The 24,605-nt window shown below is 42.3% G+C and overlaps 1 protein-coding gene and 1 pseudogene across 3 annotated transcripts in view; both read left to right on the top strand.

The window, feature by feature from the left end:
* The window catches only part of LOC105481764 (progesterone immunomodulatory binding factor 1), a 282,457-nt gene extending 257,923 nt beyond the window's left edge, over positions 1-24,534 (top strand). Inside the window, exon 16 of one of the 3 annotated variants that reach the window (XM_071081244.1) lies at positions 24,034-24,534. In XM_071081244.1, coding sequence (XP_070937345.1) covers positions 24,034-24,117 — 84 coding nt within the window. In that variant the 3' untranslated portion in view covers positions 24,118-24,534. Of the gene's footprint in view, positions 1-12,618; positions 12,646-24,033 lie in introns of those variants that run through there. The other 2 variants (XM_071081241.1, XM_071081243.1) reach the window with 2 other exon arrangements.
* LOC139359090 (26S proteasome non-ATPase regulatory subunit 10 pseudogene) lies at positions 4,465-8,746 on the top strand (annotated as a pseudogene).
* Positions 24,535-24,605: the final 71 nt, after the last annotated feature.

Here is a 24,605-nt window from a genome sequence, read left to right as displayed (position 1 = left end):
AGTCTGGAGTGCACTGACATGATCTCGGCTCACTACAGCCTCCACCTCCTGGGTTCAAGTGATCCTCCTGCCTCAGCCTCCCAAGGAGCTGAGACCACAAGCATGAACCACCACACCCAGCTAATTTTTTTGCTATTTTTTTTAGTAGAGGCAGCATCTCGCCATGTTGCCCAAGCTAAATTGTTTTTTTTTTTTAAAGATTTAAGTGCTGAAAAGTATTTTTTGAATGAATTAGAGATTAATCCATCAATTACTGTCATGCATTTTCTTTTCTTTTTTCTTTTGAGGCGGCGTTTTGCTCTTGTTGCCCAGGCTGGAGTGCCTTGGCACAATCTCGGCTCACCACAACCTCCGTCTCCCAGGTTCTAGCAATTCTCCTGCCTCAGCCTCCCAAGTAGCTGGGATCACAGGCGCCCGCCACCACGCCCAGCTAATTTTTTGTATTTTTAGTAGAGATGGGGTTTCACCATATTGGCCAGGCTGGTCTTGAACTCCTGACCTCAGGTGATTCACCCACCTTGGCCTCCCAAAGTGCTGGGATTACAGGCATGAACCACTGCGCCCAGCTGTCATGCATTTTCATGAATGATTCCCAAATCTTCCTCTGTAGCCTTTACAACCCCTGAAGTCTTTTCTACCTCAATTCCTGTTACTAATTATTTACAGAATATTTCCTCTTAAATTTTTTTTCATTGCTCTACTGCCCTACATATTTTTTAAATGCTTTTTAACTTTTTTTTTTTTTTTTTTTTTTTCTGAGACAGAGTCTGGCTCTGTCGCCCAGGCTGGAGTACAGTGGCCAGATCTCAGCTCACTGCAAGCTCCGCCTCCCAGATTCATGCCATTCTCCTGCCTCAGACTCCCGAGTAGCTGGGACTACAGGCGTCCGCCACCTCGCCCCGCTAGTTTTTTGTATTTTTTAATAGACACGGGGTTTCACCGTGTTAGCCAGGATGGTCTAGATCTCCTGACCTCATGATCCACCCGTCTCGGCCTCCCAATGTTCTGGGATTACAGGCTTGAGCCACCGTGCCCGGCCAACATTTTTTATTTTTTATTTTTATTTTTATTTATTTATTTATTTATTTATTTATTTTGAGACGGAGTCTGGCTCTGTCACCCAGGCTGGAGTACAGAGGCGCCATCTTGCCTCACTGCAAGCTCCGCCTCCCGGGTTGAAGCAATTCTCCTGCCTCAGCCTCCCGAGTAGCTGGGATTACAGCACCTGCCACCACATCCAGCTGATTTTTGTATTTTTAGTAGAAACAGTGTTTCACCATGTTGGCCAGGCTAGTCTTGAACTCCCAACCTCAGGTGATCTGCCCACCTCAGCCTCCCAAAGTGCTGGGATTACAGGTGTGAGCCACCATGCCCAGCCAACTTTTTTTTTTTAAATAGTGATGGGAGTCTCACTATTCTTCCCAGGGAGGACTTGAACTCCTGAGATCAAGAGATCCTCCTGCCGCAGCCTCCAAGTATCTGGACTTTAGGTGGACCTCATAAAAACTTTTTTTTTATTTTGAGACAGGATCTTACTCTGTTGCCGAGACTGGAGTACGGCGGCATGATCATGGCTCACTGCAGCCTCAACCTCCTGGGTTCAAGTGATCTTCTCACCTCAGGCTCCCAACAAGCTGGGACTACAAGCGTGTGCCACCACATCTGGCAATTTTTTTTTTTTTTTTTTTTTTTTTTTTTTTTAGTGAAAACAGGGTCTCACCAAGTTGCCCAGCCTGGTCTAAGTCCTGAGCTCAAACAGTCCTCCCACCTCAGTCTCCTGAGTAGCTGAAACCACAGGTGCATGCCACCATGCCAGCTAATTTTTTAAGATTTTTGTAGAGATGAGGTCTTACTACGTCACCCAGGCTGGTAATAAACTCCTCGGCTCAAGCAATCCTCCCACCTTGGCCTCCAAAAGTGTTGGGATTACAGGCATGAGCCACAGAGCCCGGCCTAGAAACTTCTTATTTTGACTTAATATCAGAGTTACAAAAAAGTTGCAAGAATCATGCAAATAATTCTCATTTGCTCTTTGCTGAGATTCTCCAAATGTTTGCATTTTATCATTTTATCCTTTTCCTTGTCTCTTGTTTATTCCCCTGAGCCTTTTAAGAGTACTTTGCAGATACGATTTTACTTTACTGATAATGTTTCAATGAGCATTTCCTAAGAATAAGATCGTTCTTTTACGTAAACATAGTACAATGATCAAAATCAGGAAATTAACATTGATACAATACAATTATCTAATCTAAAGATGCTATTGAGATTTCCCCAGCTGCCCTAATATGCCCTCTGTTGAGAAGTCAGTCTCAGATTACTCATTGCATTCAGCGGTCATGCCTCTTACACCTTCTTTAATCTAGAATAATTCTTCCATCTGTCTTTTCTAACATTGGTATTTTTGGAGTACATGGCAGTTATTTTGTGGACTATCCATCAGCTAAGTATTTCCTTGATCCTATATCCATTGGCATTAATGTGTCTCTGGAAGCTATGGTGATTAAAAGTAATCCCTTTTCTGTGTCTTCATATTTCCAGTTTTGTATTCCAGCACCACCTCTTACTACATGTGTGACCACTAAGCCGTAGTTGCTCATCTTTAAAATTCAAAAAATTAGGCTGGGCTTTGCGAGTCATGCCTATAATTCCAACACCTTGTGGAGCTCAGACAGGAGGATCCCTTGAGCCCAGGATTTGAAGACCAGCCTGAGCAACATAGTAAGACCCTGTTTCTATAAAAAATAAAAATTAGCCCAGTGTGGTGGTGCACTCCTATAATCCCAGCTACATGGAAGGCTGAGGTCAGAGAATGACTTGAGCCTAGGGGTTGGAGGCTGTGGTGTGAGCTGTGATCGGGTCACTGCACTCCAGGCAGGGTGACAGAATCCATTCTGTCTTGGGTGGGGGGGTGTGGAAATTGTAATAATCGTACCTGCCTAATAGGTTATAGAGAGCATTAAACGCAGTGACATATGAAAAAGAAGTTATCCAGCCTGGCTTGGTGGCTCACACCTGTAATCCCAGCACTTTGGGAGGCCAAGCTGGGCGGATCACGAGGTCAGGAGATCAAGACCATCCTGGCTAAATCTGTCTCTACTAAAAAATACAAAAAATTAGCTGGGCATGGTGGCACCTGCCTGTAGTACCAGCTACTCGGGAAGCTGAGGCAGGAGAGTCGCTTGAGTCAGGAAGTGGAGGTTGCAGTGAGCTGAGATCGCGCCATTGCACTCCAGCCTAGGTGACAGAGCAAGACTCTGTCTCAAAATAAATAAATAAATAAAAATTAAGAAAAAACAAGGCCAGGCACATGATGGCTCACGCCTGTAATCCCAGCACTGTGAGAGGCCGAGGCAGGTGGATCACCTGAGGTCGGGAGTTCCAGACCAGCCTGACCAAGTGGGAGAAACCCCCATCTCTACGAAAAATACAAAATTAGCCGGGCGTGGTGACGCATGCCTGTAATTCCAGCTACCCAGGAGGCTAAGGCAGGAGAAACACTTGAACCTGGGAGGCAGAGGTTGCGTTGAGCCAAGATCGCGCCACTGCACTCTCCAGCCTCGGCAACAAGAGTGAAACTCTGCCTGAAAAATAAATAAATAGGAATTTATCCAATGCATGTCACAAAATCATTTGCTTTTTGTGTGCTTTGGCTTCTCAACTCCTCACGACTTGGCCACCCTTACATAGATGTATTCTAGTTTGCCCTATGTAGTCACCAGCTATTTGGGAGGCTGAGATGGAATGTAGAGGCTGCAGTGAGCTGAGATCACGCCACTGCACTCCAGCCTGGGCAAAAAGAGTGAAACTCCATCTCAAAAAAAAAAAAAAAAAATTGTCGAGGAAGAACTCAATAGGAAGCCTTGTGACAAAAGTGAAACATTTCTTTATAAGTTGAAATCAATCACTCTCTGGGTCGGTTATTTCAAAGAGCTATAAATAAATTGTTAGGAACATTCAGCTAGATTTTAAAAAGTGACGCTTGGAGCCCTCGTGCCCACCACACCACCATAAAAAAATAATAATAATAAACAACAAAAAATAAAAAGAAATAAATTGTACAGGCTTGTGGGCTAATTCACTCTCACCATCTTATTCCACAGAATAACTAAAGATGAAACCCCCTTCCTTTTGCAATCTCCATCCCCTCCCCCACCCCTGGAGGGGATGGGAGGAGAAAAAGAATAACCAAAGATTTTTCTCTCGTGCCTCTGGCATCCCCCCAGGCTACCAATTTAATAGCACTGTTTCTTTCTAAGTGCTTGTCTTAGTTTATCACAACTCATTCGTATTGAAATAACATTGGTCTCTAGTGGTTATTACTTTCCTTCTTACAAATCACTTGTTTAATAATCTATTCTAGTATCTTAATAGAGGTGGATTCAAGCAATAGTGAGAAGCTTCCAAAATCCTGGTATCTTTCTAACCATGTCACTGAGTTGCTATGTGACCTAGGGAAGGTCACTCTTTTAACCTAGACGTTTCCTTTAAAACAATGAGAAAATTTGATCTACCACTTATTAAGCTCACTGTGCCAACTACCTTTATTTATTTTTGCCACAATCTGTGCAGTAAATATTCTCCCTGTTTTACAGATGAGAATACTGAGGCTGAGATACATTTAAAACCTTACCTAAAGTCACTCATTATAAGTGGTGGAGCTGCTAGATATATAGACTCACAGTGGTAAATTTTTGCAAACTCCTTATGCTGCGATTGACTTTAGGACACTCTACGGCCATTAACTGTAATCTTATACCAAATGGTACAGCCTTAAAAAATAGACTTGCTTTTTTAGAATTAAAAAAAAAAAAATAGATTTGCTTGAGGATCTAAGTGCTCCCTACTCAACTAAAAGACAGCAATTCCCAAAGTGTTTTTGAAGGAACACTAGTTCCGCCAATAGCCTCAGGATAAAACAGCTGTACTGTCAAATGTTTGACATACGTTTCATACTATTGTGATTCTTTTGGAGATTTAAAGGGCTCTGTAAAGCGCTTTAGAATATTCTTGAGTCACAGAGCTCGAGTTTCCTAAAGCACGTTTAACATAAGCTGTTACAAGATGGTAAAGTTTTTTTGTTTTTGTTTTTGTTTTTCTTTTTACTCATTGGGACTTCAAGAATGTTTATCCAGAGAAACAATGAGATTTAAAAATGTGTATTCTTAGCTGGGCCCAGTGACTCATGCCTGTAATCCCAGCACTTTGGGAGACTGAGGTGGGCGAATCGCTCGAGCCCAGGAGTTTGAGACCATCATGGCAAAACCCTGTCTCTACCAAAAATAAAAAAAATAGCCAGGCGTGGTGGCACACACCTGTAGTTCCAGCTACTCAGGAGGCTGAGATGGAAGGATCACCTGAGCCCGGGAGGTCAAGGCTGTGGTGAGCCGTGATGGTGCCATTGCACTCCAGCCTGGGTGACAGAGTGAGAACCTGTCTCAAAACACACACACACACACACACACACACACACACACACACGAGTTCCTGGGAAAGCAAAATGTAGGGGTGTGTATCTAACCTAATGGTCTGCAACCTGGCCTACTGTGGGAAGCTGGAAGAGTTCAAGGAGAGTATTCTGGCTGATAAATCCCTAACTACTAGCACTGACCAGGACAGCAGAACGGCATGCACTGGGCATGCTCAGCTGTACATACAGGAATTGTTGAATTTTTGTTGCACCTTGGAGTGCCAGTGAATGATAAAGGTGATGCAGGTTGATCTCCTCTCATATTGCGGCTTCTGCTGGCTGGGAGGAGATTGTAAAAACCCTTGTGGGAAAAGGTGCTCAAGTGAATGCTGTCAATCAAAATGGCTACACTCCCCTACATTATGCAGCTTTCAAAAATAGGCATGAGATTGCTGTCATGTTACTAGAAGGCAGGGCTAATCCTCATGCTAAGGACCATTATGAGGCTACAGCATTGCACTGGGCAGCAGCCAAGGGGTTTGGTGAGCATCTAGGTTGGGGACACATCCACATGCCAGAAGAGTGGTGCACCCAAACTCCATGGGAACAGAAGCTCCTATGCTCGGGACCCTGCTGGACCTCACCCTATGTATCTCTTCAGATGCCCATTCATCTATACCTTTATAGTATCCTTTATAATAAACTGGTAAACAAGAAAACACACACACACACACACACACACACACACACACACACACACCCAAAAACAAACAAAAATAGCTGGGCGTGGTGGCACATGCCTATAGTTACAGCTACTTGGGAGGCTGAGGCAGGAGAATCACTTGAGCCCAGGAGGTCGAGGCTGCAGTGAGCCATGATCACACCAGACCCCTGTGCTCCAGGCTGGAGGATAGAGTAAGAACTTGTCTCAAAAACAGCAACAGCAACAACCAACCAACCAACAAAAACAAAACAAAACAAAAAAAACATTTATTCTTATTTAAATCTCCATACTATTTGGATAATGCTTTAATTTTTAAAATAGGCCTACTCCTGTCCTGGTGTGTCCATTATATGACCTTCACCACAGCCTAGCTAGAGTTGTGCTATTAGCCCGATTTTACATTTGTAGGGAAAGGTGTGAGTTGTTAAGGAATGTACTCAACACCTTACAGCTGGAGAAAGGTGAAACTGAAACTCAAATTCAAATTTTCGCAAACCAAATTCAGTACTCTTTCACGTAACCACCTGTAATGTCTAATTTTCTGCCGTTGATCACTTTAAAAGCTTGCTGACATTTTTTAAAACAAGCAATTTTGAGAAAAAGTAAAGGTTATATTAAAAATATAAGGTCACCAGCTGGGCGCAGTGGCTCATGCTGTAATCCCAGCACTTTGGGAGGCCAAGATGGGTGGATCTCACCTGAGGTCAGGAGTTTGAGACAGCCTGACCAGTATAGTGAAACCCCACCTCTAGTAAAAATACAAAATTAGCCAGGTGTGGTGGCCCATGCCTGTAATCCCAGCTACTTGGGAGGCTGAGGCAGGAGAATCACTTGAAGCTGGGAGACAGAGGTTACAGTGAGCCAAGATCATGCCATTGCACTCCAGCCTGGGCAATAAGAGCAAAATTCCGTCTCAAAAAATAAATAAAAATAAATAAATAAAAATATATATGATATATATGATTATCTTTACAACAGTTTTAATAGTAAAAACCATATTTGAGATTTTTCCCTTTTAACGTGACTCCTTAGCATCAGCAGTTTAGGGTTTGGAATGGAAAACAGTCTATACCTTACTATGTTTGAGTCTTGGGGGAAAACAATCTGATCCTGGAAAAAACAAATTAGCCCACAGCTATACCTGTTTACCTAGTCAATGTGTGTTTGTTCTGTTTGAAGATACTTCAAAAGTAACAATTGTAAAAGAGATTACTGCTTTGATCAGAGAATCTGAATCCCCTTTGTTTGACCATGAATAATTGGTCTTTGTGATGTTAATGTTTATTTTAAGGAATATCAGATCTGTAAATGCACCTTAATTACAGGCAAGCAGTTTTGGAGGGAATTTGTGACAGCATTTTATGGAAAGTCTTTCCTAGTTCCCCTTCAAATCTAATTACAGTAGAAAGATTGTTTTAGGCCAAGCAGCAAAAAGCTATAATTATTAGTGCTTCCATTAACGTTCATGTAGGTCAAAAAAGTTATCTTATTGAAGAATAAGATTTAAATCTTAAAAATGCTTAATTTTTCCCTATAAAGCAAAGAACAACATGCAGAGCCTTAACTGAGATGTCCTTGCTAATCTGTTCACCGTAATTATGCTGGCAGCTCAGGAGGCTGTTTTACGAAGACTTCACATTTAGAAACAGCACATGGGAATCCACAACTCAAACAATCTCTAATTCCCACATTTTATTTTTAAATTTGCAACCAACAGTCCAGTTAGAGTACATAAGTACCATATGGAGGGATAAATTTTTTTTCAGTTCTTCTATGTGCATTTTGTGATTTTGTGGTATTAGGCTGAGTTTTTTGTTGTAAGAAGACATATGTATTTATTTTGTCTGTTTGTGTGTGTGATTTTTGTTTGTTTGTTTGTTCTGTTTTGAGAAGGAGTCTTGCTCTGTCACCAGACTGGAGTATAGTGGCGCGATCTCGGCTCACTGCAACCTCCACCTCCTGGGTTCAAGTGATTCTCCTGCCTCAGCCTCCCGAGTAGCTGAGACTACAGATACAAGCCACCATGCCTGGCTAATTTTTGTATTTTTAGTAGAGACGGGGTTTCACCATGTTGGCCAGGATGGTCTCGATCTCTTGACCTCATGATCCACCTTCCTCAGCCCCCCAGAGTGCTGGGATTACAGGTGTGAGCCACCGTACCCGGCAGAAGATATATGTTAATACAGAATGTTAGATGTTGCTGAAGATGTGAGGAAACAGAATTGCTAAACTGCAGATAGGGTGATTTAGTTAGATATGAGGAAGAATTTCTCAACAGCAGAGTGAAATCTTATGTGGAGGTGGTTTGAAAGTTGCATCTTTTATGAAATAGTATGTGGCAAAGCCTGGGCACACAGCAAGGCCTGTTCTAAGAGGAAGCTTTCAATTGATTGCATTTGTTACTGTACATGGTATTAAGTCCCAGAATGGGATTTTTCTACTCACCTGGTTACAGTGCTAATAATGACCACCATTCAGCATTTTATACACCAAGTACTTACCAACTGCTACCTTCCAAGCATTTTTTTTTCAATATTATGTTAACATTTAAACTTATCATTTAAAGAGCTATGAATAGAGCCAGCCTTGCCTGCGTATGAGGAAAAATGATATCTCTGAGGTTTAAAGCATACTGAATTAACACATTCCAAGTCATTTCTTTTTTTCTTTTTTTTCTTTTTTTTTTTTGAGACGGAGTCTTGCTCTGTCACCCAGGCTGGAGTGCAGTGGCCGGATCTCAGCTCACTACAAGCTCCGCCTCCCGGGTTCACGCCATTCTCCTGCCTCAGCCTCCCGAGTAGCTGGGACTACAGGCGCCCGCCACCGCGCCCGGCTAGTTTTTTGTATTTTTAGTAGAGACGGGGTTTCACCGTGTTAGCCAGGATGGTCTCGATCTCCTGACCTCGTGATCCACCCGCCTCGGCCTCCCAAAGTGCTGGGATTACAGGCTTGAGCCACCGCGCCCGGCCCCAAGTCATTTCTTCTTCTTCTTCTTCTTCTTCTTCTTCTTCTTCTTCTTCTTCTTCTTCTTCTTCTTCTTCTTCTTCTTCTTCTTCTTCTTCTTCTTCTCCTTCTCCTTCTCCTTCTCCTTCTCCTTCTCCTTCTCCTTCTCCTTCTCCTTCTCCTTCTCCTTCTCCTTCTCCTTCTCCTTCTCCTTCTCCTTCTCCTTCTCCTTCTCCTTCTCCTTCTCCTTCTCCTTCTCCTTCTCCTTCTCCTTCTCCTTCTCCTTCTCCTTCTTTCTCCTTCTCCTTCTCCTTCTCCTTCTCCTTCTCCTTCTCCTTCTCCTTCTCCTTCTCCTTCTCCTTCTCCTTCTCCTTTCTTCTTCTTTCTTTCGTTTTTTTTTGTTTGTTTGTTTTGTTTTGTTTTTTGGTTTTTGGTTTTTGGTTTTTTTTCCTAATTATGGCAGCAATTAGCTTTGCAGCATTGCATTCATTCCAAACAGCAGGGACGGAAAACAATAATCCTGTTTACCTGAAGCTGGAGAGAGTGTACCCAGCTTCGTTCCCTCCCCAGCCTAATCTAAATGCTTTGCTAGGTGCCATCCCACACAATAGAGTGTGACTGAGTCACTAGCAAACACTCTCCCTCACCTGGTTAATTCATTTGTCACTGTAAACCTCTGCAAGGTCAAGAAATAACAGATAACAGGTCATTTCCAACTTAATAAGGTGGCACGTTTTACTTACATTCATTTAAAAGATAGAGCCCTCAGATATATGAAAACTTGTTAAAAAGAAATTGTTCGATCTGTTAAAATTATCACAGGGAAAATAACAGAACTCCCTTGGATTGTTCTTGACAATTAATGGAATAGAAAGGTGGCGATTGTAAATGTCTTTTTTTTTTTTCTTTGCAGTAATGGAGAAAAGTAAATTATTAAATGGACACGTTATTTATGTTTGAAAAAAAGCTGCATCTCACACTAGGAAAATAGGTTACAGGCAATTTTGCATTACAATGTGAACATATCATTAGTTTTAATTTTCCACACCAAAGATTTTAGGGTAATTTGCTTTCATTAGAATGGAGTAGTTTCTCCTCTACGTACATTATCTTTCAAACCTCTGTTGCCTCCATGAGAGGTTTTAGTTCTTTTTTTCTTAATTTGCAAGAAAAATAGTCTTGATTTTTCTAAGTATCTAACTATTACGGCAAAAGTTTTATTGCATACAACAAGAGCTGAAACACAGGGTGAACCCACTGCAAATGTGCCATAACCATTGCATAATGCCAAATATCATAATATGTGAAGGTATACCACCACAGTTTGACATGTTTTAGTGTTGTAGGGCACTAAGTGTACACAGTGTATTTCTCTACTGTAAAATGTAGGCTACTATAGAGGAAGAACAGTAATCAGTTACACATTAACCATAAAAGGTCATTTCTTGCAGCAAATGATATGTTGATGAAGCAATATTTGTCAGTAGACCTGAGTCTTATTACTGAATGACGCTCATGAAGAAAACCATTGTCTAGTGGGACATCATCATATATGCAAATCATCCATTTGTTTAGGATGGTTTAAATATCAAGTCTTTATCTTCACTTCTGTAATGTAACTCACTGACTTTTCAGCTAATCAATCCCTGATGCCACATTTTTCTGTTAACTTACTATGTTGCACATTCAAACAATGATTAATCTCCTAATGTTAACTATGCGATAAGAAAAATATTAAAAGAAAATGAATGACGTATTCACTTGTGTTACAAAATTGTCTACAAACTAGTTTCCCAGCATGAGCTGTGGTTTATATTCAAACTTAAATAACTTGTCTGTGTAACCTTATCTTCCAGGTACTTCCTGCAAACTCCATACATTATGCAATCAAGCCCATAAATATAGGTAGAAGTTACCTTGAATGGCTGAAACGGAGTTAACCACACACATGTAGTTAGAGCGTTATCATTTCTTCCATAAACCTCTCCCATTTAAGGGATTTACCAAGCTATCATAAAAAATGTGTTATTGCCTGTATCTTTGCAAAACATGAGTTCCTATGAAGTGACTTGCCAGCCTGGGTAACAAAGAGAGACCTTGTCTGTACAAAAACCTTTAAAAATTAGCCAGACAGACGCGGTGGCATGCGCCTGTAGTCCTTGCTACACTCAGGAGGCTGAGGCAAGAGGACTGCTTGAGCCCAGGAGTTCCACGCTGCAGTGAGCTATGATTGCGCCACTGCACGGCAGCTTAGGTACCAAAGAAAGACCCCATCTTAAAAAAAATGTGACTTGGCTTCTTCTTTTTTTTTTTTTTTTTTTGACAGAGTCTTGCTCTGTCATCCAAGCTGGAATGCAGTGGCATAGTCTTGGCTCACTGCAACCTCCGTCTCCCAGGTTCAAGCGTTTCTCCTGCCTCAACCTCCGGAGTAGCCAGGACCACAGGAGACCGCCACCACGTCTGGCTAATTTTTGTATTTTTAGTAGAAACAGGGTTTTACCATATTGGCCAGGCTGGTCTCGAACTCATGACCTCGTAATCCACCTGCCTCAGCCTCCCAAAGTGCTGGGATTACAGGTGTGAGCCACCGCACCCGGCTGACTTGGCTTCTTAAACATTAAACATACTGGACTTTGTTGCCACATGTCACAATGGCCAGTGTGTTTGTATACTGATATCACTGAATTGAGGTGGCACTGGTATTAAGTATTCTCTCTTTAGTTTTTCTAAATGTCTGAAAAATTAGCATATTATAATTCCAATGATGACATATTACCAGGGTCATACAAACACACACATTTAACCACCTCACCAAACAAACAAGGTGAAGTGTAAAATAAGATGCTTTATGGAGGAAAAAAATGAATATACCTAATCAAATATTCATGGTGGAAGGGATAGAGATTTTCCAGAGATATATCAACTGAAAATAATTGGGCAGGAAAATTGAAAGGATCAGATTTCCTTTCCTAAACTGACTTTGTAAAATGCTACATAGCAAGCATCACATTGATCATTCTGCTGGTTTATTTTCAGGCGCTGCTGCCAGTAGCTTTATATCTTGCAGCATCTGTGGAGTAGATTAAGAAACTAAACTCAGTTATTGTGAGGGTCGAACATTTTTTAAACAAGTAAACACAAGGCCTTTCTTTCTCTTTGTATCTTTATTTTATTTTATTTGCATTATTGTTTTTTAATTTATTATTCATTTTTTAAAATAGAGACAAGGTCTTGCTATGTTGGCCTGGCTGGTCTCAAACTCGTGGCCTCAAGCAACCCTCTTGCCTCAGCCACCGACACTGCTGGGATTACAAGTGTGAGTCACTATGTCTGGCCCATTTATTGATTTCTTTTTTACAGACAGGATCTTGCTTTCTCACCCAGCCCAAGTGCAGTGGTGAGATCATAGTTTACTGCAGCCTCAACCTCCTGGGTTCAAGAGTTCCTCCCGCCTCAGCCTCATAAGTAGTTGTGACTACATGGATTTCTCATTATTACAAACACCGTCTAATGTAAAAACTTGTTTTTTTTTTTTTTTAAGATGGAGTCTTGATCTTGTCACCCAGGCTGAAGTGCAATGGCATGATCTCGGTTCACTGTAACCTCTGCCTTCCGACCTCAAGTGATCCGCCTGCCTCAGCCTCCCAAAGTGCTGGGATTACAGGCATGAGCAATGGCACCCTGCCAGTAAATTGTTAACAATTGTGTGTTAGCCATTCTAGACAATGTATATTTCATATAAATTATTTACATAAATGGCACCATGAAATATGTGTTACCTAGTGACTTTTTTCCCCACTTGTTTTGCCTTTAGAGATCTTCTTTTTCTTTTTCTTTGAGATGGAGTCTCACTCTGCCAGCAGGCTATAGTGCAGTGGCACGATCTCGGCTCACTACAACCTCTGCCTCCCTGTTCAAGTGATTCTCCTGCCTCAGTCTCCCGAGTAGCTGGGACTACAGGCACGAGCCACCACACCCAGCTAATTTTTGTATTTCTAGTAGAGATGAGGTTTCGCCATCTTGGCCAGGCTGGTCTTGAACTCCTGACCTCATGATCCACCCGCCTGGGCCTCCCAAAGTGCTGGGTTTACAGGCGTGAGGCACCGTTCCCAGCCTAGAGATCATCTTGTGTCAGTACAGATATAGCCACTTTACTATGTTAAAATTGCTGAATAGGACGGGTGTGTTGGCTCCCCCCTGTAATCCCAGCACTTTGGGAGGCTGAGGCGGGCGAATCACGAGATCAGGAGTTCAAGACCAGCCTGGCCAACATAGTGAAACCCCACCTCTACTAAAAATACAAAAATTAGCTGGGCGTGGTGGCACGTGCCTGTAATCCCAGCTACTCGGGAGGCTGAGGCAGGAGAATGGCTTGAACCCAGGAGGTGGAGGTTGCAATGAGCTGAGACCATGCCACTGCACTCCAGCCTGGTGACAGAGCAAGACTCCATCTCCAAAAAAAAAATTGCTGAATAGTAGTACATGGTGTGGATGTACTAGAGTTCACTTAGTCATTTACTTCATCATTACATACTTACTGTTGGATATTTAGATGGCTGCTGATTTGTCATTATTACAAACAGTGCTGCAATAATTCTGCTATGCCTTTCTTTGTGCACATTTGAATAATTTTAAGGAATAAATTCTTAAAAGTGGAATGCCAAAGTGTATGACACTTTTATGTGTATGTGTGTGTTCATATACATACTATATATTTTTATATATACATATAATATATATTTATACATACTATATATTTTTATATATACATACAATATATATTTATGTATACATACAATATATTTATATACTATATATTTATAAATACAATATATATTTATATATACAATATATACTATATAAATATATAGTACATAAATATATATATTTTTATATATATATATAAACGCTCAAGTGATTCACCCACCTCAGCCTCCCAAAGTGCTAGGACTACAGGTGTGAGTCACCACAACCAGCCAAAATTTTATATTTAATAGATCCATGAAATTGCCCTCTGCACAGATATATATTTTACAAAGTCCACAAGAGGTTATATTTTTACTAACATTATGAAACTTTCAGTTTCCTCTACAGCCTCCTGGAATCTTTCTCATTTTTGTACATCAGTTGAACAAAGTGCTATTCCATTACTGTTTTAATTTACATTTTCCTGATACTCAGGGGGCTGGCGATCTTTTCATATGTTTATTGGCCACTTGTATGTCTTTTTGGTGAATTGCCTACTTACTCCTATTGCCTAATTTTTTGTTTGTTGGATTATCTTTTTTTTTTTTTTTTTCTTTTGAGATGGAGTTTTGCTCTTGTTGCCCAGGCTGGAGTGCAGTGGCGCGATCTTGGCTGACCACAACCTCCACCTCCCGGGTTTAAGCAATTCTCCTGCCTCAGCCTGCCTAGTAGCTGGGATTATAGGCACCCACCACCACACCAGGCTAATTTTTTTTTTTTGGAGATGGAGTCTAGCTCTGTCATCAGGCTGGAGTGCAGTGGCACGATCTCGGCTCACTGCAACCTCCACCTCCTGGGTTTAGGTCATTCTCCCGCCTCAGCCTCCCGAGAAGCTGGGATTACAGGCATGTGCCACCATGCCCAGCTAATTTTTTTGTATTTTTAGTAGAGACGGTGTTTCACCATGTTGGCCAGGATGGTCTCGATCTCTTGACCTTGTGATCTGCCTGCCTCAGCTTCCCAAAGTTCTGGGATTACAGATGAGAGCCACTGCACCAGGCTAATTTTTGTATTTTCAGTAGAGATAGGGGTTCTCCATATTGGGCAGGCTGGTCTCCAACTCCTGACCTCAGGTGATCCTCCTGCCTCAGCCTCCCAAAGTGCTGGGATTATAGGCCTGAGCCACCACACCCAGCCAGATTATCTTTTTCTTTAAATAGCTTTTTAAAGAATGTCTTTTGTAATTGTGAATATTAATCTTTTGCTGCAAATAATTTCTCCTAGTCACTTACTATTTTAGGAACTTGAGGGAGAGGGGTCACTTGTCTTTTAACTTTTTTTTTGGCAGGGAACAGAGTCTCACTCTGTCACCCAGGCTGGAGAGAGTGGTGAGATCACAGCTCACTGTAGCCTCAACCTGCTAGGCTCAAGCAATCCTCCTGCCTCAGCCTCCCAAGTAGCTAGGACTACAGGCATGAGTCACTGCACTATGTCTTTTAACTTTATGATCACACTGATTCACAAGACTTTCCATTATGTTAGAAATTCTCCTGGTCTTTATTACATCAATTATTTACACAGCATGGGGAAATCTGATTTGATCCATTTATGGGCTAATTGTTCTGATCAATTTATGTAATCTGTGTTGAACCCTAAGCACCGTGCCAGTTTTTGGCCGGAATTCCCTCTGCTTTCGTCCTATCTACCATTTTGCAGCTTGCAGAGTCTTGTGCTTTCTTTAAGGATTAATCCAAGTATCAAAGTCCACAGGGATCTCTCTCTTCCTGGTTCACCATGCGTTTGGGACATGATAAAGTTTTGTATTTTGCATGTGTAGATATTGTAACTTAAACTAGACGGGATTCTATTCAAGTGAAGCAGCTTCCTTTTGTCTGGACTCTGCGTTTTTACTCATAGAAGTCCAGTACGTATCTGTTGGTTGTTTTAAAAATACTTTGTCATAGGAAAATCTTCAATGACTCCTTTCTTCCTCATACATACACGCTGTGGGCAATTTGCATCGGCATCTCTTCAATCATCCTTTGTGTGTGCTCTGTCTTCTGTTGAGGTGTCTCATTAGGCCACCCTGCTCCTTACCTCTGGGGTTCCAAACCTCAACAATAATGTTGTGAAGTATGTTAAGGATCCCATTTCCTCAAAACCTTCTGGTGGCATAAAAAGAAGAATCTAGTATTTTTCACATTTGAAAGATATATCTTTAAAGTCCAACTGGCGCCTGGCATGGGTCTATATTTCATGCTACCTCAGATCTGCTTTCTCAAACACAACTGCAGTGCGCGATGTCGGGATTTAATGGTGCCTAAGATCAGACCCCATGATCCTTGACAGCAGGTTTTTTGGCTTTTCAGAATTAAAGATAACACCAGGTCTGGGGCGGTGGCTCACACCTGTAATCCCAGCACTTTGGGAGGCCAAGGTGGGCGGATTACGACGTCAGGAGTTCAAGACCAGCCTGGCCAACATAGTGAAACCTCGTCTCTATTAAAGATACAAAAAGTACCCGGGCATGGTGGCACACGCCTGTAGTCCCAGCTACTTGGGAGGCTGAGGCAGGAGAATCGCTTGAACCCTGGAGGTGGAGATTGCAGCAAGCTGAGATCGCGCCACTGCACTATAGCTTGGGCAACAAGTGAGACTTCGTCAAAAAATAAAAAAATAAGAAAAACTAATCAAAACTACATTAAAATAAAATTGGTATTTTATTGTGTGAGGTGTGCATATTATTACCACTGCCTCTACTATGTTTACCTTTTTTTTTTTTTGAGACAGAGTATCTCTCTTGTTGCCCAGGCTGGAGTGCAGTGGCATGTTCTCAGCTCATTGCAACCTCCGCCTCCCGGGTTCAAGTGATTCCCCTGCCTCATCCTCCTTAGTAGCTGGGATTACAAGTGCCCACTACCACATCCAGCTAATTTTTTTGTAGTTTTAGTAGAGATGGGGTTTCACCATGTTGGCTGGGCTGGTCTCGAACTCCTGACCTCAAGTGAGCCACCTGCCTTGGCCTCCCAAAGTGCTGGGATTATAGGCGTGAGCCACTGTGCCCGGTCTATCCTGATATTTTTTAAAGACATTAAGGCAGTAATGTTCTTTCTGACATTTTAGTTTAAAGCTCTGGAGCCTCGTGTGTGTGTGTGTGTGTGTGTGTGTGTGTGTGTGTGTGTGTGTGTAGTCTTCATTGACATACATTCAAAGCATTTAGTGTGCTGCATGGCAGAAACTGCACACCATGGGAGTAGAATAAAAACAAGTTTGGGGGCCGGGCACGGTGGCTCAAGCCTGTAATCCCAGCACTTTGAGAGGCCGAGGCGGGCGGATCACGAGGTCAGGAGATCCAGACCATCCAGGCTAACACGGTGAAACCCCGTCTCTACTAAAAAATACAAAAAACTAGCCGGGCGAGGTGACGGGCGCCTGTAGCCCCAGCTATTCGGGAGGCTGAGGCAGGAGAATGGCGTAAACCCGGGAGGCGGAGCTTGCAGTGAGCTGAGATCCGGCCACTGCACTCCAGCCTGGGCAACAGAGGGAGACTCCGTCTCAAAAACAAAAAACAAAAAAACAAAAACCAGTTTGGTAAGTGTGGTAACTGTGGTGGTACCCAAGACATCAAGGCCATCATGACAGAGAAATGACGAGACAGAGGAAAGTGAGGTGTTTGAACTGAGATGGAATTGCTTCTGTGGATTAGTGCTAGGTTTTCTTCAAGTGAACTTTCAACCTTCTACAAATATAAATCCTCGAAGACCAGTCCTAGACAGCAGAATTTCATCTGTTAAAATAAAGTCCCCAAACATTTATTCCTTTTATTGTTTTTAGTTTTATTTCAAAATGATTTCAAACCTACAGAAAAAGTTGCAAGAATAATACAAAAATTCCCATTCTTTTTTTTTTTTTTTTTTTTTTTTTTTTTGAGACGGAGTCTTGCTCTTTCATCCAGGCTGGAGTGCACTGGCGCGATCTCGGCTCACTACAACCTCTGCCTCCCGCGTTCAAGCGATTCTCCTACCTCAGCCTCCGGAGTAGCTGGGATTACAGGCACACACCACCATATCTGGCTAAACTTCTTTTTTTTTTTTTTTTTTGAGAATTCCCATATACTTTCATCCTGATTTGCCAATCATTAATATTTTGCTACATCTGCATCTCTGTTTGTGTGTGTGTTTATATCTCTCAGTATGTATACAATACACTCTCACAGACACTCACACACACAAACTTTTTTCTCCTGATTTACAGTTAATTGTTCACATTATAGCCTTTACCTCCTTTGAATAATCAGGGTGTGTATACTTAAAAAGAAAGGATATTCTCTTATAGAACTACTTATTTTTATTTTATTTGGTTGGTTGAATTTTTTTTTTTTTTTTTTTTTTTTTTTTGAGACAGTCTCACTGTCACGCAGGCTGGAGCACAGTGGCACCATCTCGGCTCACTGCAAGCTCCGCCTCCCAAGTTCGAGCAATTCTCCTGTATCAGCCTCTAGAGCAGCTGGGATTACAGGCACCCACCCCGACTCTCAGCCAATTTTTGTATTTTTTAGTAGAGATGGGGTTTCACCATGTTGACCAGGCTGATCTCGAACTCCTGACGTCAAGTGATCCACCCATCTCAGACTCCCAAAGTGCCTGAATTACAGGCATGAGACACCCTCTTACATAACTAGTTATATTGTCAAGTTCAGTCATGTAGTATTGGTTTATTATCAAATATACAGTTCATACTCAAATTTGGCTAATTACCCCAAAATATTTATTGTGTCCCTCATCTAGAACCAAACCCAGGATTACCCATTTCTTTAAAAAGGAACAGTGCCTGGCTGGGCGCGGTGGCTCACGCCTGTAATCCTAGCACTTTGGAAGGCCAAAGCAGGTGGATCACCTGAGGTCAGGAGTTCAAGACCAGCCTGACCAACATGGCGAAACTCTGTCTCTACTAAAAATATAAAAATTAGCCAGGTGTGGTGGTGCATGCCTGTAATCCCAACTAGTTGGGAGGCTGAGGCAGGAAAATCACTTGAACCTGGGAGGCAGAGGTTGCAGTGAGCTGAGATTGCTCCACTGCACTCCAGGATGGGCGACAGAGGGAGACTCTGTCTCAAACAAACAAACAAACAAAAAACAAAACAAAACAAAATAGTCCCTGAACTTTTCTTTTTCTCTTACAACATCTGCATTTTTTTCTTTTTTCTTTTTCATTCTTTTTTGTTTTTCTTTTTTTTTTGGAGATGGAGTCTCACTCTGTCGCCCAGGCTGGAGTGCAGTGGCACAATCTCGGCTCACTGCAAGCTGCTCCTCCTCCCGGGTTCACGCCGTTCTCCTGCCTCAGTCTCCCAAGTAGCTGGGACTACAGGCGCCTGCCACCATGCCTGGCTAATTTTTTGTATTTTTAGTAGACACGGGGTTTCACCATGTTAGCCAGGGTGGTCTCAACCTCCTGACCTTGTGATCCACCCTCCTTGGCCTCCCAAAGTGCTGGGATTACAGGCATGAGCCACCGTGTCTGGCCAACATCTACATTTTTTTTCGAAGGGTGGAGGCCGCTCTTTCATAGAATGTTCCTCAATCGGGGTTTGTCTTATCTCTCCTCATGATTAGATTCAGGTTATGCTTTTTTTTTTTTTTTTTTTTTTAGAAATTTATGTACATAAATTCCTTATTATTTCTCAGTTCACATCAGGATATTGATTTTGCATCCTTCTCAGTTCACATTGGGAAACTCATAATGTGGCAAACTCATAATGTGACAAGGACAAACTCAGTTTGTCCTTTTTAAAAAAAATCTTTCATTAGAGGGATAGTATTTCACTCTGTTGCCTAGGCTAGAGTGCAGTGGTATGATCTAAGCTCACTGCAGCCTTGGACTTCTGGGCTTAAGCGAACCTCCTGCCTTAGCCTCCCAAGTAGCTCGGACTACAGGTGCACACTACCATGCCTGGCAATTTCTTTTTTTGGTTTATTTTTTGTAAAGATGAGATCTCAGTGTGTTGCCCAGGCTGGTCTTGAACTCCTAGGCTCAAGCAATCCTCCTGCCTCAGCCTCTCAAAGCATTAAGATTACAGGCATGAACTACTGCACCCAGCCAGATTGTCCTATTGATGGTGATATTGATTTTGATCATTTGTTTAAGGTAGTGTAGGCCAGGCTCTTCCATTGTTACTATTTGTTTCCATTGAAATTAATACCTCATCTATGGGGGAAATACCTTAAGACTATGTAAATATAGGCCGGGCGCGGTGGCTCAAGCCTGTAATCCCAGCACTTTGGGAGGCCGAGACGGGCGGATCACGAGGTCAGGAGATCGAGACCATCCTGGCTAACACAATGAAACCCCGTCTCCACTAAAAATACAAAAAAATTAGCCGGGCGTGGTGGCGGCGCCTGTAGTCCCAGCTACTCGGGAGGCTGAGGCAGGAGAATGGCGGGAACCCGGGAGGCGGAGCTTGCAGTGAGCCGAGATCGCGCCACTGCACTCCAGCCTGGGCGACAGAGCGAGACTCCGCCTCAAAAAAAAAAAAAAAAGACTATGTAAATATAGCCTGTTCCTCTTCTGAATTTCATCCAGTCATTTTGGTATCCATTGATTCTTGCCTGAATTAATACTATGATGGTTGCAAAATGGTGATTTTTCTTTTTCTTTTCTTTTCTTTACTTTTTTTTTTTTTTTTTTTTTTTTGAGACAGGGTCTTGCTCTGTCACCAGGCTGGAGTGCAGTGGTGCTATCTCAGTTCACTACAACCTCCGATTCCCTGGTTCAAATGATTCTCCTGCCTCAGCCTCCCGATTAGCTGGGATTACAGGCACATGCCACCACGACCAGCTAATTTTTGTATTTTTAGTAGAGACAGGGTGTCACCATGTTGGCCAGGATGGTCTCGATCACCTGACCTTGTGATCTGCCCACCTCAGCCTCCCAAAGTGCTGGATTACAGGCGTGAGCCATTTTTCTAACTCTATTATTTCTTCTACATTGCTAGTTGACATTCTATCAAACTTTTATTTTTAATTTATTTACTTTGAAACAGGGTCTTGTTCTGTCACCCAGGCTGGAGTGCAGGGATGTGACCATCATAGCTCACTGAAGCCCTGACCTCCCGAACTCAAGCAATCCTCCCAACGTTAGCCTCCTGAGTAGCTGGGACAATAGGCAAATGCCACCAATCCAGCTAATTTATGTATTTATTTTTATTTTGGAGAGATGGGGGTCTCACTATATTGCCCAGGCTGGTCTTGAACTTTTGGGTTCAAGCGATCCTCCCACCCGGGCCTCCCAAAATGCTGGGATCAGAGGCATGAGCCATTGTGCCTAACCTCAAACTTTTATTTTTAATTTTACCTCTTATGTCTATTATGAATAAGATGGGGTTCACCAAGTATTGATTGCCTATTTTGTATGGGACCCTAGGAAGCATCAGGAGGAACACAAAGATAAGATCATTTGTTCCCTACAGGGCCACTTGACTTGTTTGGGGCGACAGGTATAAGGCAGATGGTGAGAAGTGCTTTACTGGGGATACAAAGGGAAAGAGAAGAAAACAACAGAGAGGGTAATTCTTTCTGGGGGAGCTGGTGTGACCCTGGGAGAAAGGTAGGCTTACAGCCGGGCCTTGTGGTGTATATGGTCTCACTCTGTCTCCCAGGTTGGAATGCAGTGGTATGACTTCGGTTCACTGCAGCCTCTGCCTCCCGGGCTCCAGCAATTCTCCTCCTTCAGCCTCCCAAGTAGCTGGGACCAAAGGTGCATGCCACCACACCCGGCTATTTTTTGTACTTTCAGTAGAGACGGGGTTTTGCCAAGTTTGCCAGGTTGGTCTTAAACCCCTGACCTCAAGTGATCCACCCGCCTCGGCCTCCCAAAGTGCTGGAATTATGGGCGTGAGTCACCATGCCCAGCCTGAGACTGGGTAATTGATAAAGGAAAAAGGTTTAATGGACTCAAAATTCCACATGGCTGGGGAGGCCTCACAGTCATGGCAGAAGATTAAGGAGGAGCAAAGGGACTTATTACATGGTGGCGGGCAAGAGAGAACTCATGAGAGGGAACTCCCCTTTATAAAACCATCGGACCTCATGAGACTTATTCACTATTACAAAAACAGCATGGGAAAGACCCGTTCCCATGATTCAATTACCTCCTACCGGGTTTCTCCCACGACACGTGGGAATTATGGGAGCTACAATTCAAGATGAGATTAAGGTGGAGACGCAGCCAAATCATATCAATGACATATGTACTCAAAGAAAGGCATTAGGGTTGGAGGAAACCCGAGGGGCTTTTGGGAAATTACAAATAATCCATATGGTTAGAGCCTAAGGTTCATGGGAGAAGAGCAGGGGAGGGATAGTGAGCTACAAAGTTGGGAAGATAGGCTGGGGTCAGCACAAGGTCCCAGGCTGAGGAGTTTGAACTTCCTTCCTCACTGAGGAAAGCAGTGAAACGTATCTGAGAAGTGAGGTTACCTATCAGTTGATGCTTACAGTGCTTAGGGCAGGGACTATATCTTATTCATCTTTGTATTTCTAAGACCTGCAACAGTGCTCTGCACAGACCACTGCTGAACACAGAGTGTTCAAAAAATATTTGCAGGTACCAATCTGCCGAATAATTTAGAATAAAGACTGGCGTATATGTATGTTTTATGTGTGAGTTGTAGTCACGACAGTGGGGAGCTGGGGGGTGGGTCCTTAGAAATTCAGCTGTCTACTGAATTTTTAATAGAAAATGTTTTGTTTTTGAAACAGGGTCTTACTCTGTTGCCCAGGCTGGAATGCAGTGGCATAATCATGGCTCACTGTAACCTCAAACTCCTGAGTTCAAACAGTCCTCTTGCCTCAGCTTCCCAAGTAGCTGGGACTACAGGCGTGTGCCACCACACCTGGCTAGTTTCTTCTTTTTACACGTTGCAGAGACTGGGGTCTTGCTATGTTGCCCAGGCTGGTCTTGAACTCCTGGTTTTAAGCAATCCTCCCACTTCAGCCTTTCAAAGCATTGGGATAACAGGTGTGAGCCATCTTGCTGCGCCTCTAGAATATGTTTTAAATATCATGTTCGTAGACAAACACCCCCACCCTCCCTCTACTTTAATTTCTGAAATCTCAGTAACCAAATTTGGGAATAACTTTTGAACAACTTTATGTTCCAAAAAAGAGAACAAGGCTCTTAGAGAAGCAATAGTATGAGCTGGGCATGGTGGCTCAAGCCTGTAATCTCAGAACTTTGAGAGGCTGAGGCAGGAGGATTGCTTGAGTGCAGAAGTTCGAGACCATCCTGGGCCACATGGAGAAACCCCGTTTCTACAAAAAATTAAAAAATTTAGCTTGACATGGTGGGGCCTGTGGCCCCACCTACTGGAGAAGCTGAGGTGGGAGGATCATTTGAACCCAGGAGGTTGGAGCTGCAGTAAGCCATGTTTGCATCACTGCACTCCAGCCTAAGCAACAGAGCAAGACCCTGTCTCAAAAAAAAAAAAAAAAAAAAAAAGAGAGAGAGAAAGAGAAAGGTAACATCCCATTTGAAACTATTTCATGCCAAATCTTCTATGTGAGTATTTTAGAATTTAAAAAACCAAACACAAACACCTCTTTAAAGATGCATATAAACTTTACCTGGTTTTAAGAGTCTATGCATTTTGTCATGCCAAATCTTCTATGTGAGTATTTTAGAATTTAAAAAACCAAACACAAACACCTCTTTAAAGATGCATATAAACTTTACCTGGTTTTAAGAGTCTATGCATTTTGTCAAAATAGTGTAAACAGCCTATTTTATTTAATATGAGAAAACAGAGCAACAAAGTAAAATGAGAACCCAAAATAACAGAGTAAAAATAATTGTAGAGGAAGTCTTGCTGATCACTTAGGAAATGAATTAAAGCATATTTACATTTCAGACATTCCCTATATTATCCCTTTTGAACTTCAGACTCCCCTTTGTAATCTCTCTTCAGCTTCTTCATTCTGCAGTGAAATTCCTGAAAATCTAGCAGCTTGGTTAAGAAAGCTTACATGTTTTCCCAGTACAGAGTATTGGCAAGTTGTAGCTACACTTTACTGGCTTCAAATGGAAAATCATTTGATAATCACCTACTACAGTTCCAATTAACCCTTAAATGTAGGAAAGTAATATTTATGTTTTCATTTAAAATATTTATTCTGATTACAAATGGAATACATAGCAATTGTAGAAAATCTAGAAAATACTGAAAAGTATCCAGAAGAGAATAACGACCCATAATTTATTTATTTTTTTTTTTTAGATGGAGTCTCGCTCTGTCGCCCAGGATGGAGTACAGTGGCGCAATCTCGGCTCACTGCAACCTCTGCCTTCCGGGTTCAAGTGATTCTCCTGTCTCAGTCTCCTGAGTAGCTGGGATTACAGGCACACATCACCATGCCCGGCTAATTTTTGTATTTTCAGTAGGGATGGGGTTTCCCCATGTTGGCCAGGCTGGTCTTGAACTCTTGACCTCAGGTGATCCACCCACGTTGGCCTCCCTTTGGGATTACAGGCGTGAGCCACTGTGCCCAGCAGTGACCTATAATTTAACCATCCAATGAAGGCCACCAAAATACATCCATGTTTGGTATTTTCTTTTCATCTTTGTGGGTACATATTGATAAAACTCCCTTCTTTCACTACACATAGCATGAATGTTTTCCTGTGTCACTAAATATTCCTTAATATGAATTTTCCCCCTTTTTTTTCCAACTACTCAACTTTTTGGTAGCATAACAGTAGCCATGGTATGGATATATTGCTTAACTACTCCCCTGTTGTTGGACACCTAACCTAGGTTATTTCCAATTTTATTTTTATTTAAATTAATTA

Source organism: Macaca nemestrina, chromosome 16 (assembly GCF_043159975.1).
Source record: "Macaca nemestrina isolate mMacNem1 chromosome 16, mMacNem.hap1, whole genome shotgun sequence".
Classification (NCBI taxonomy): Eukaryota; Metazoa; Chordata; class Mammalia; order Primates; family Cercopithecidae; genus Macaca; species Macaca nemestrina.
This window is presented reverse-complemented; position numbering and strand designations above follow the sequence as displayed.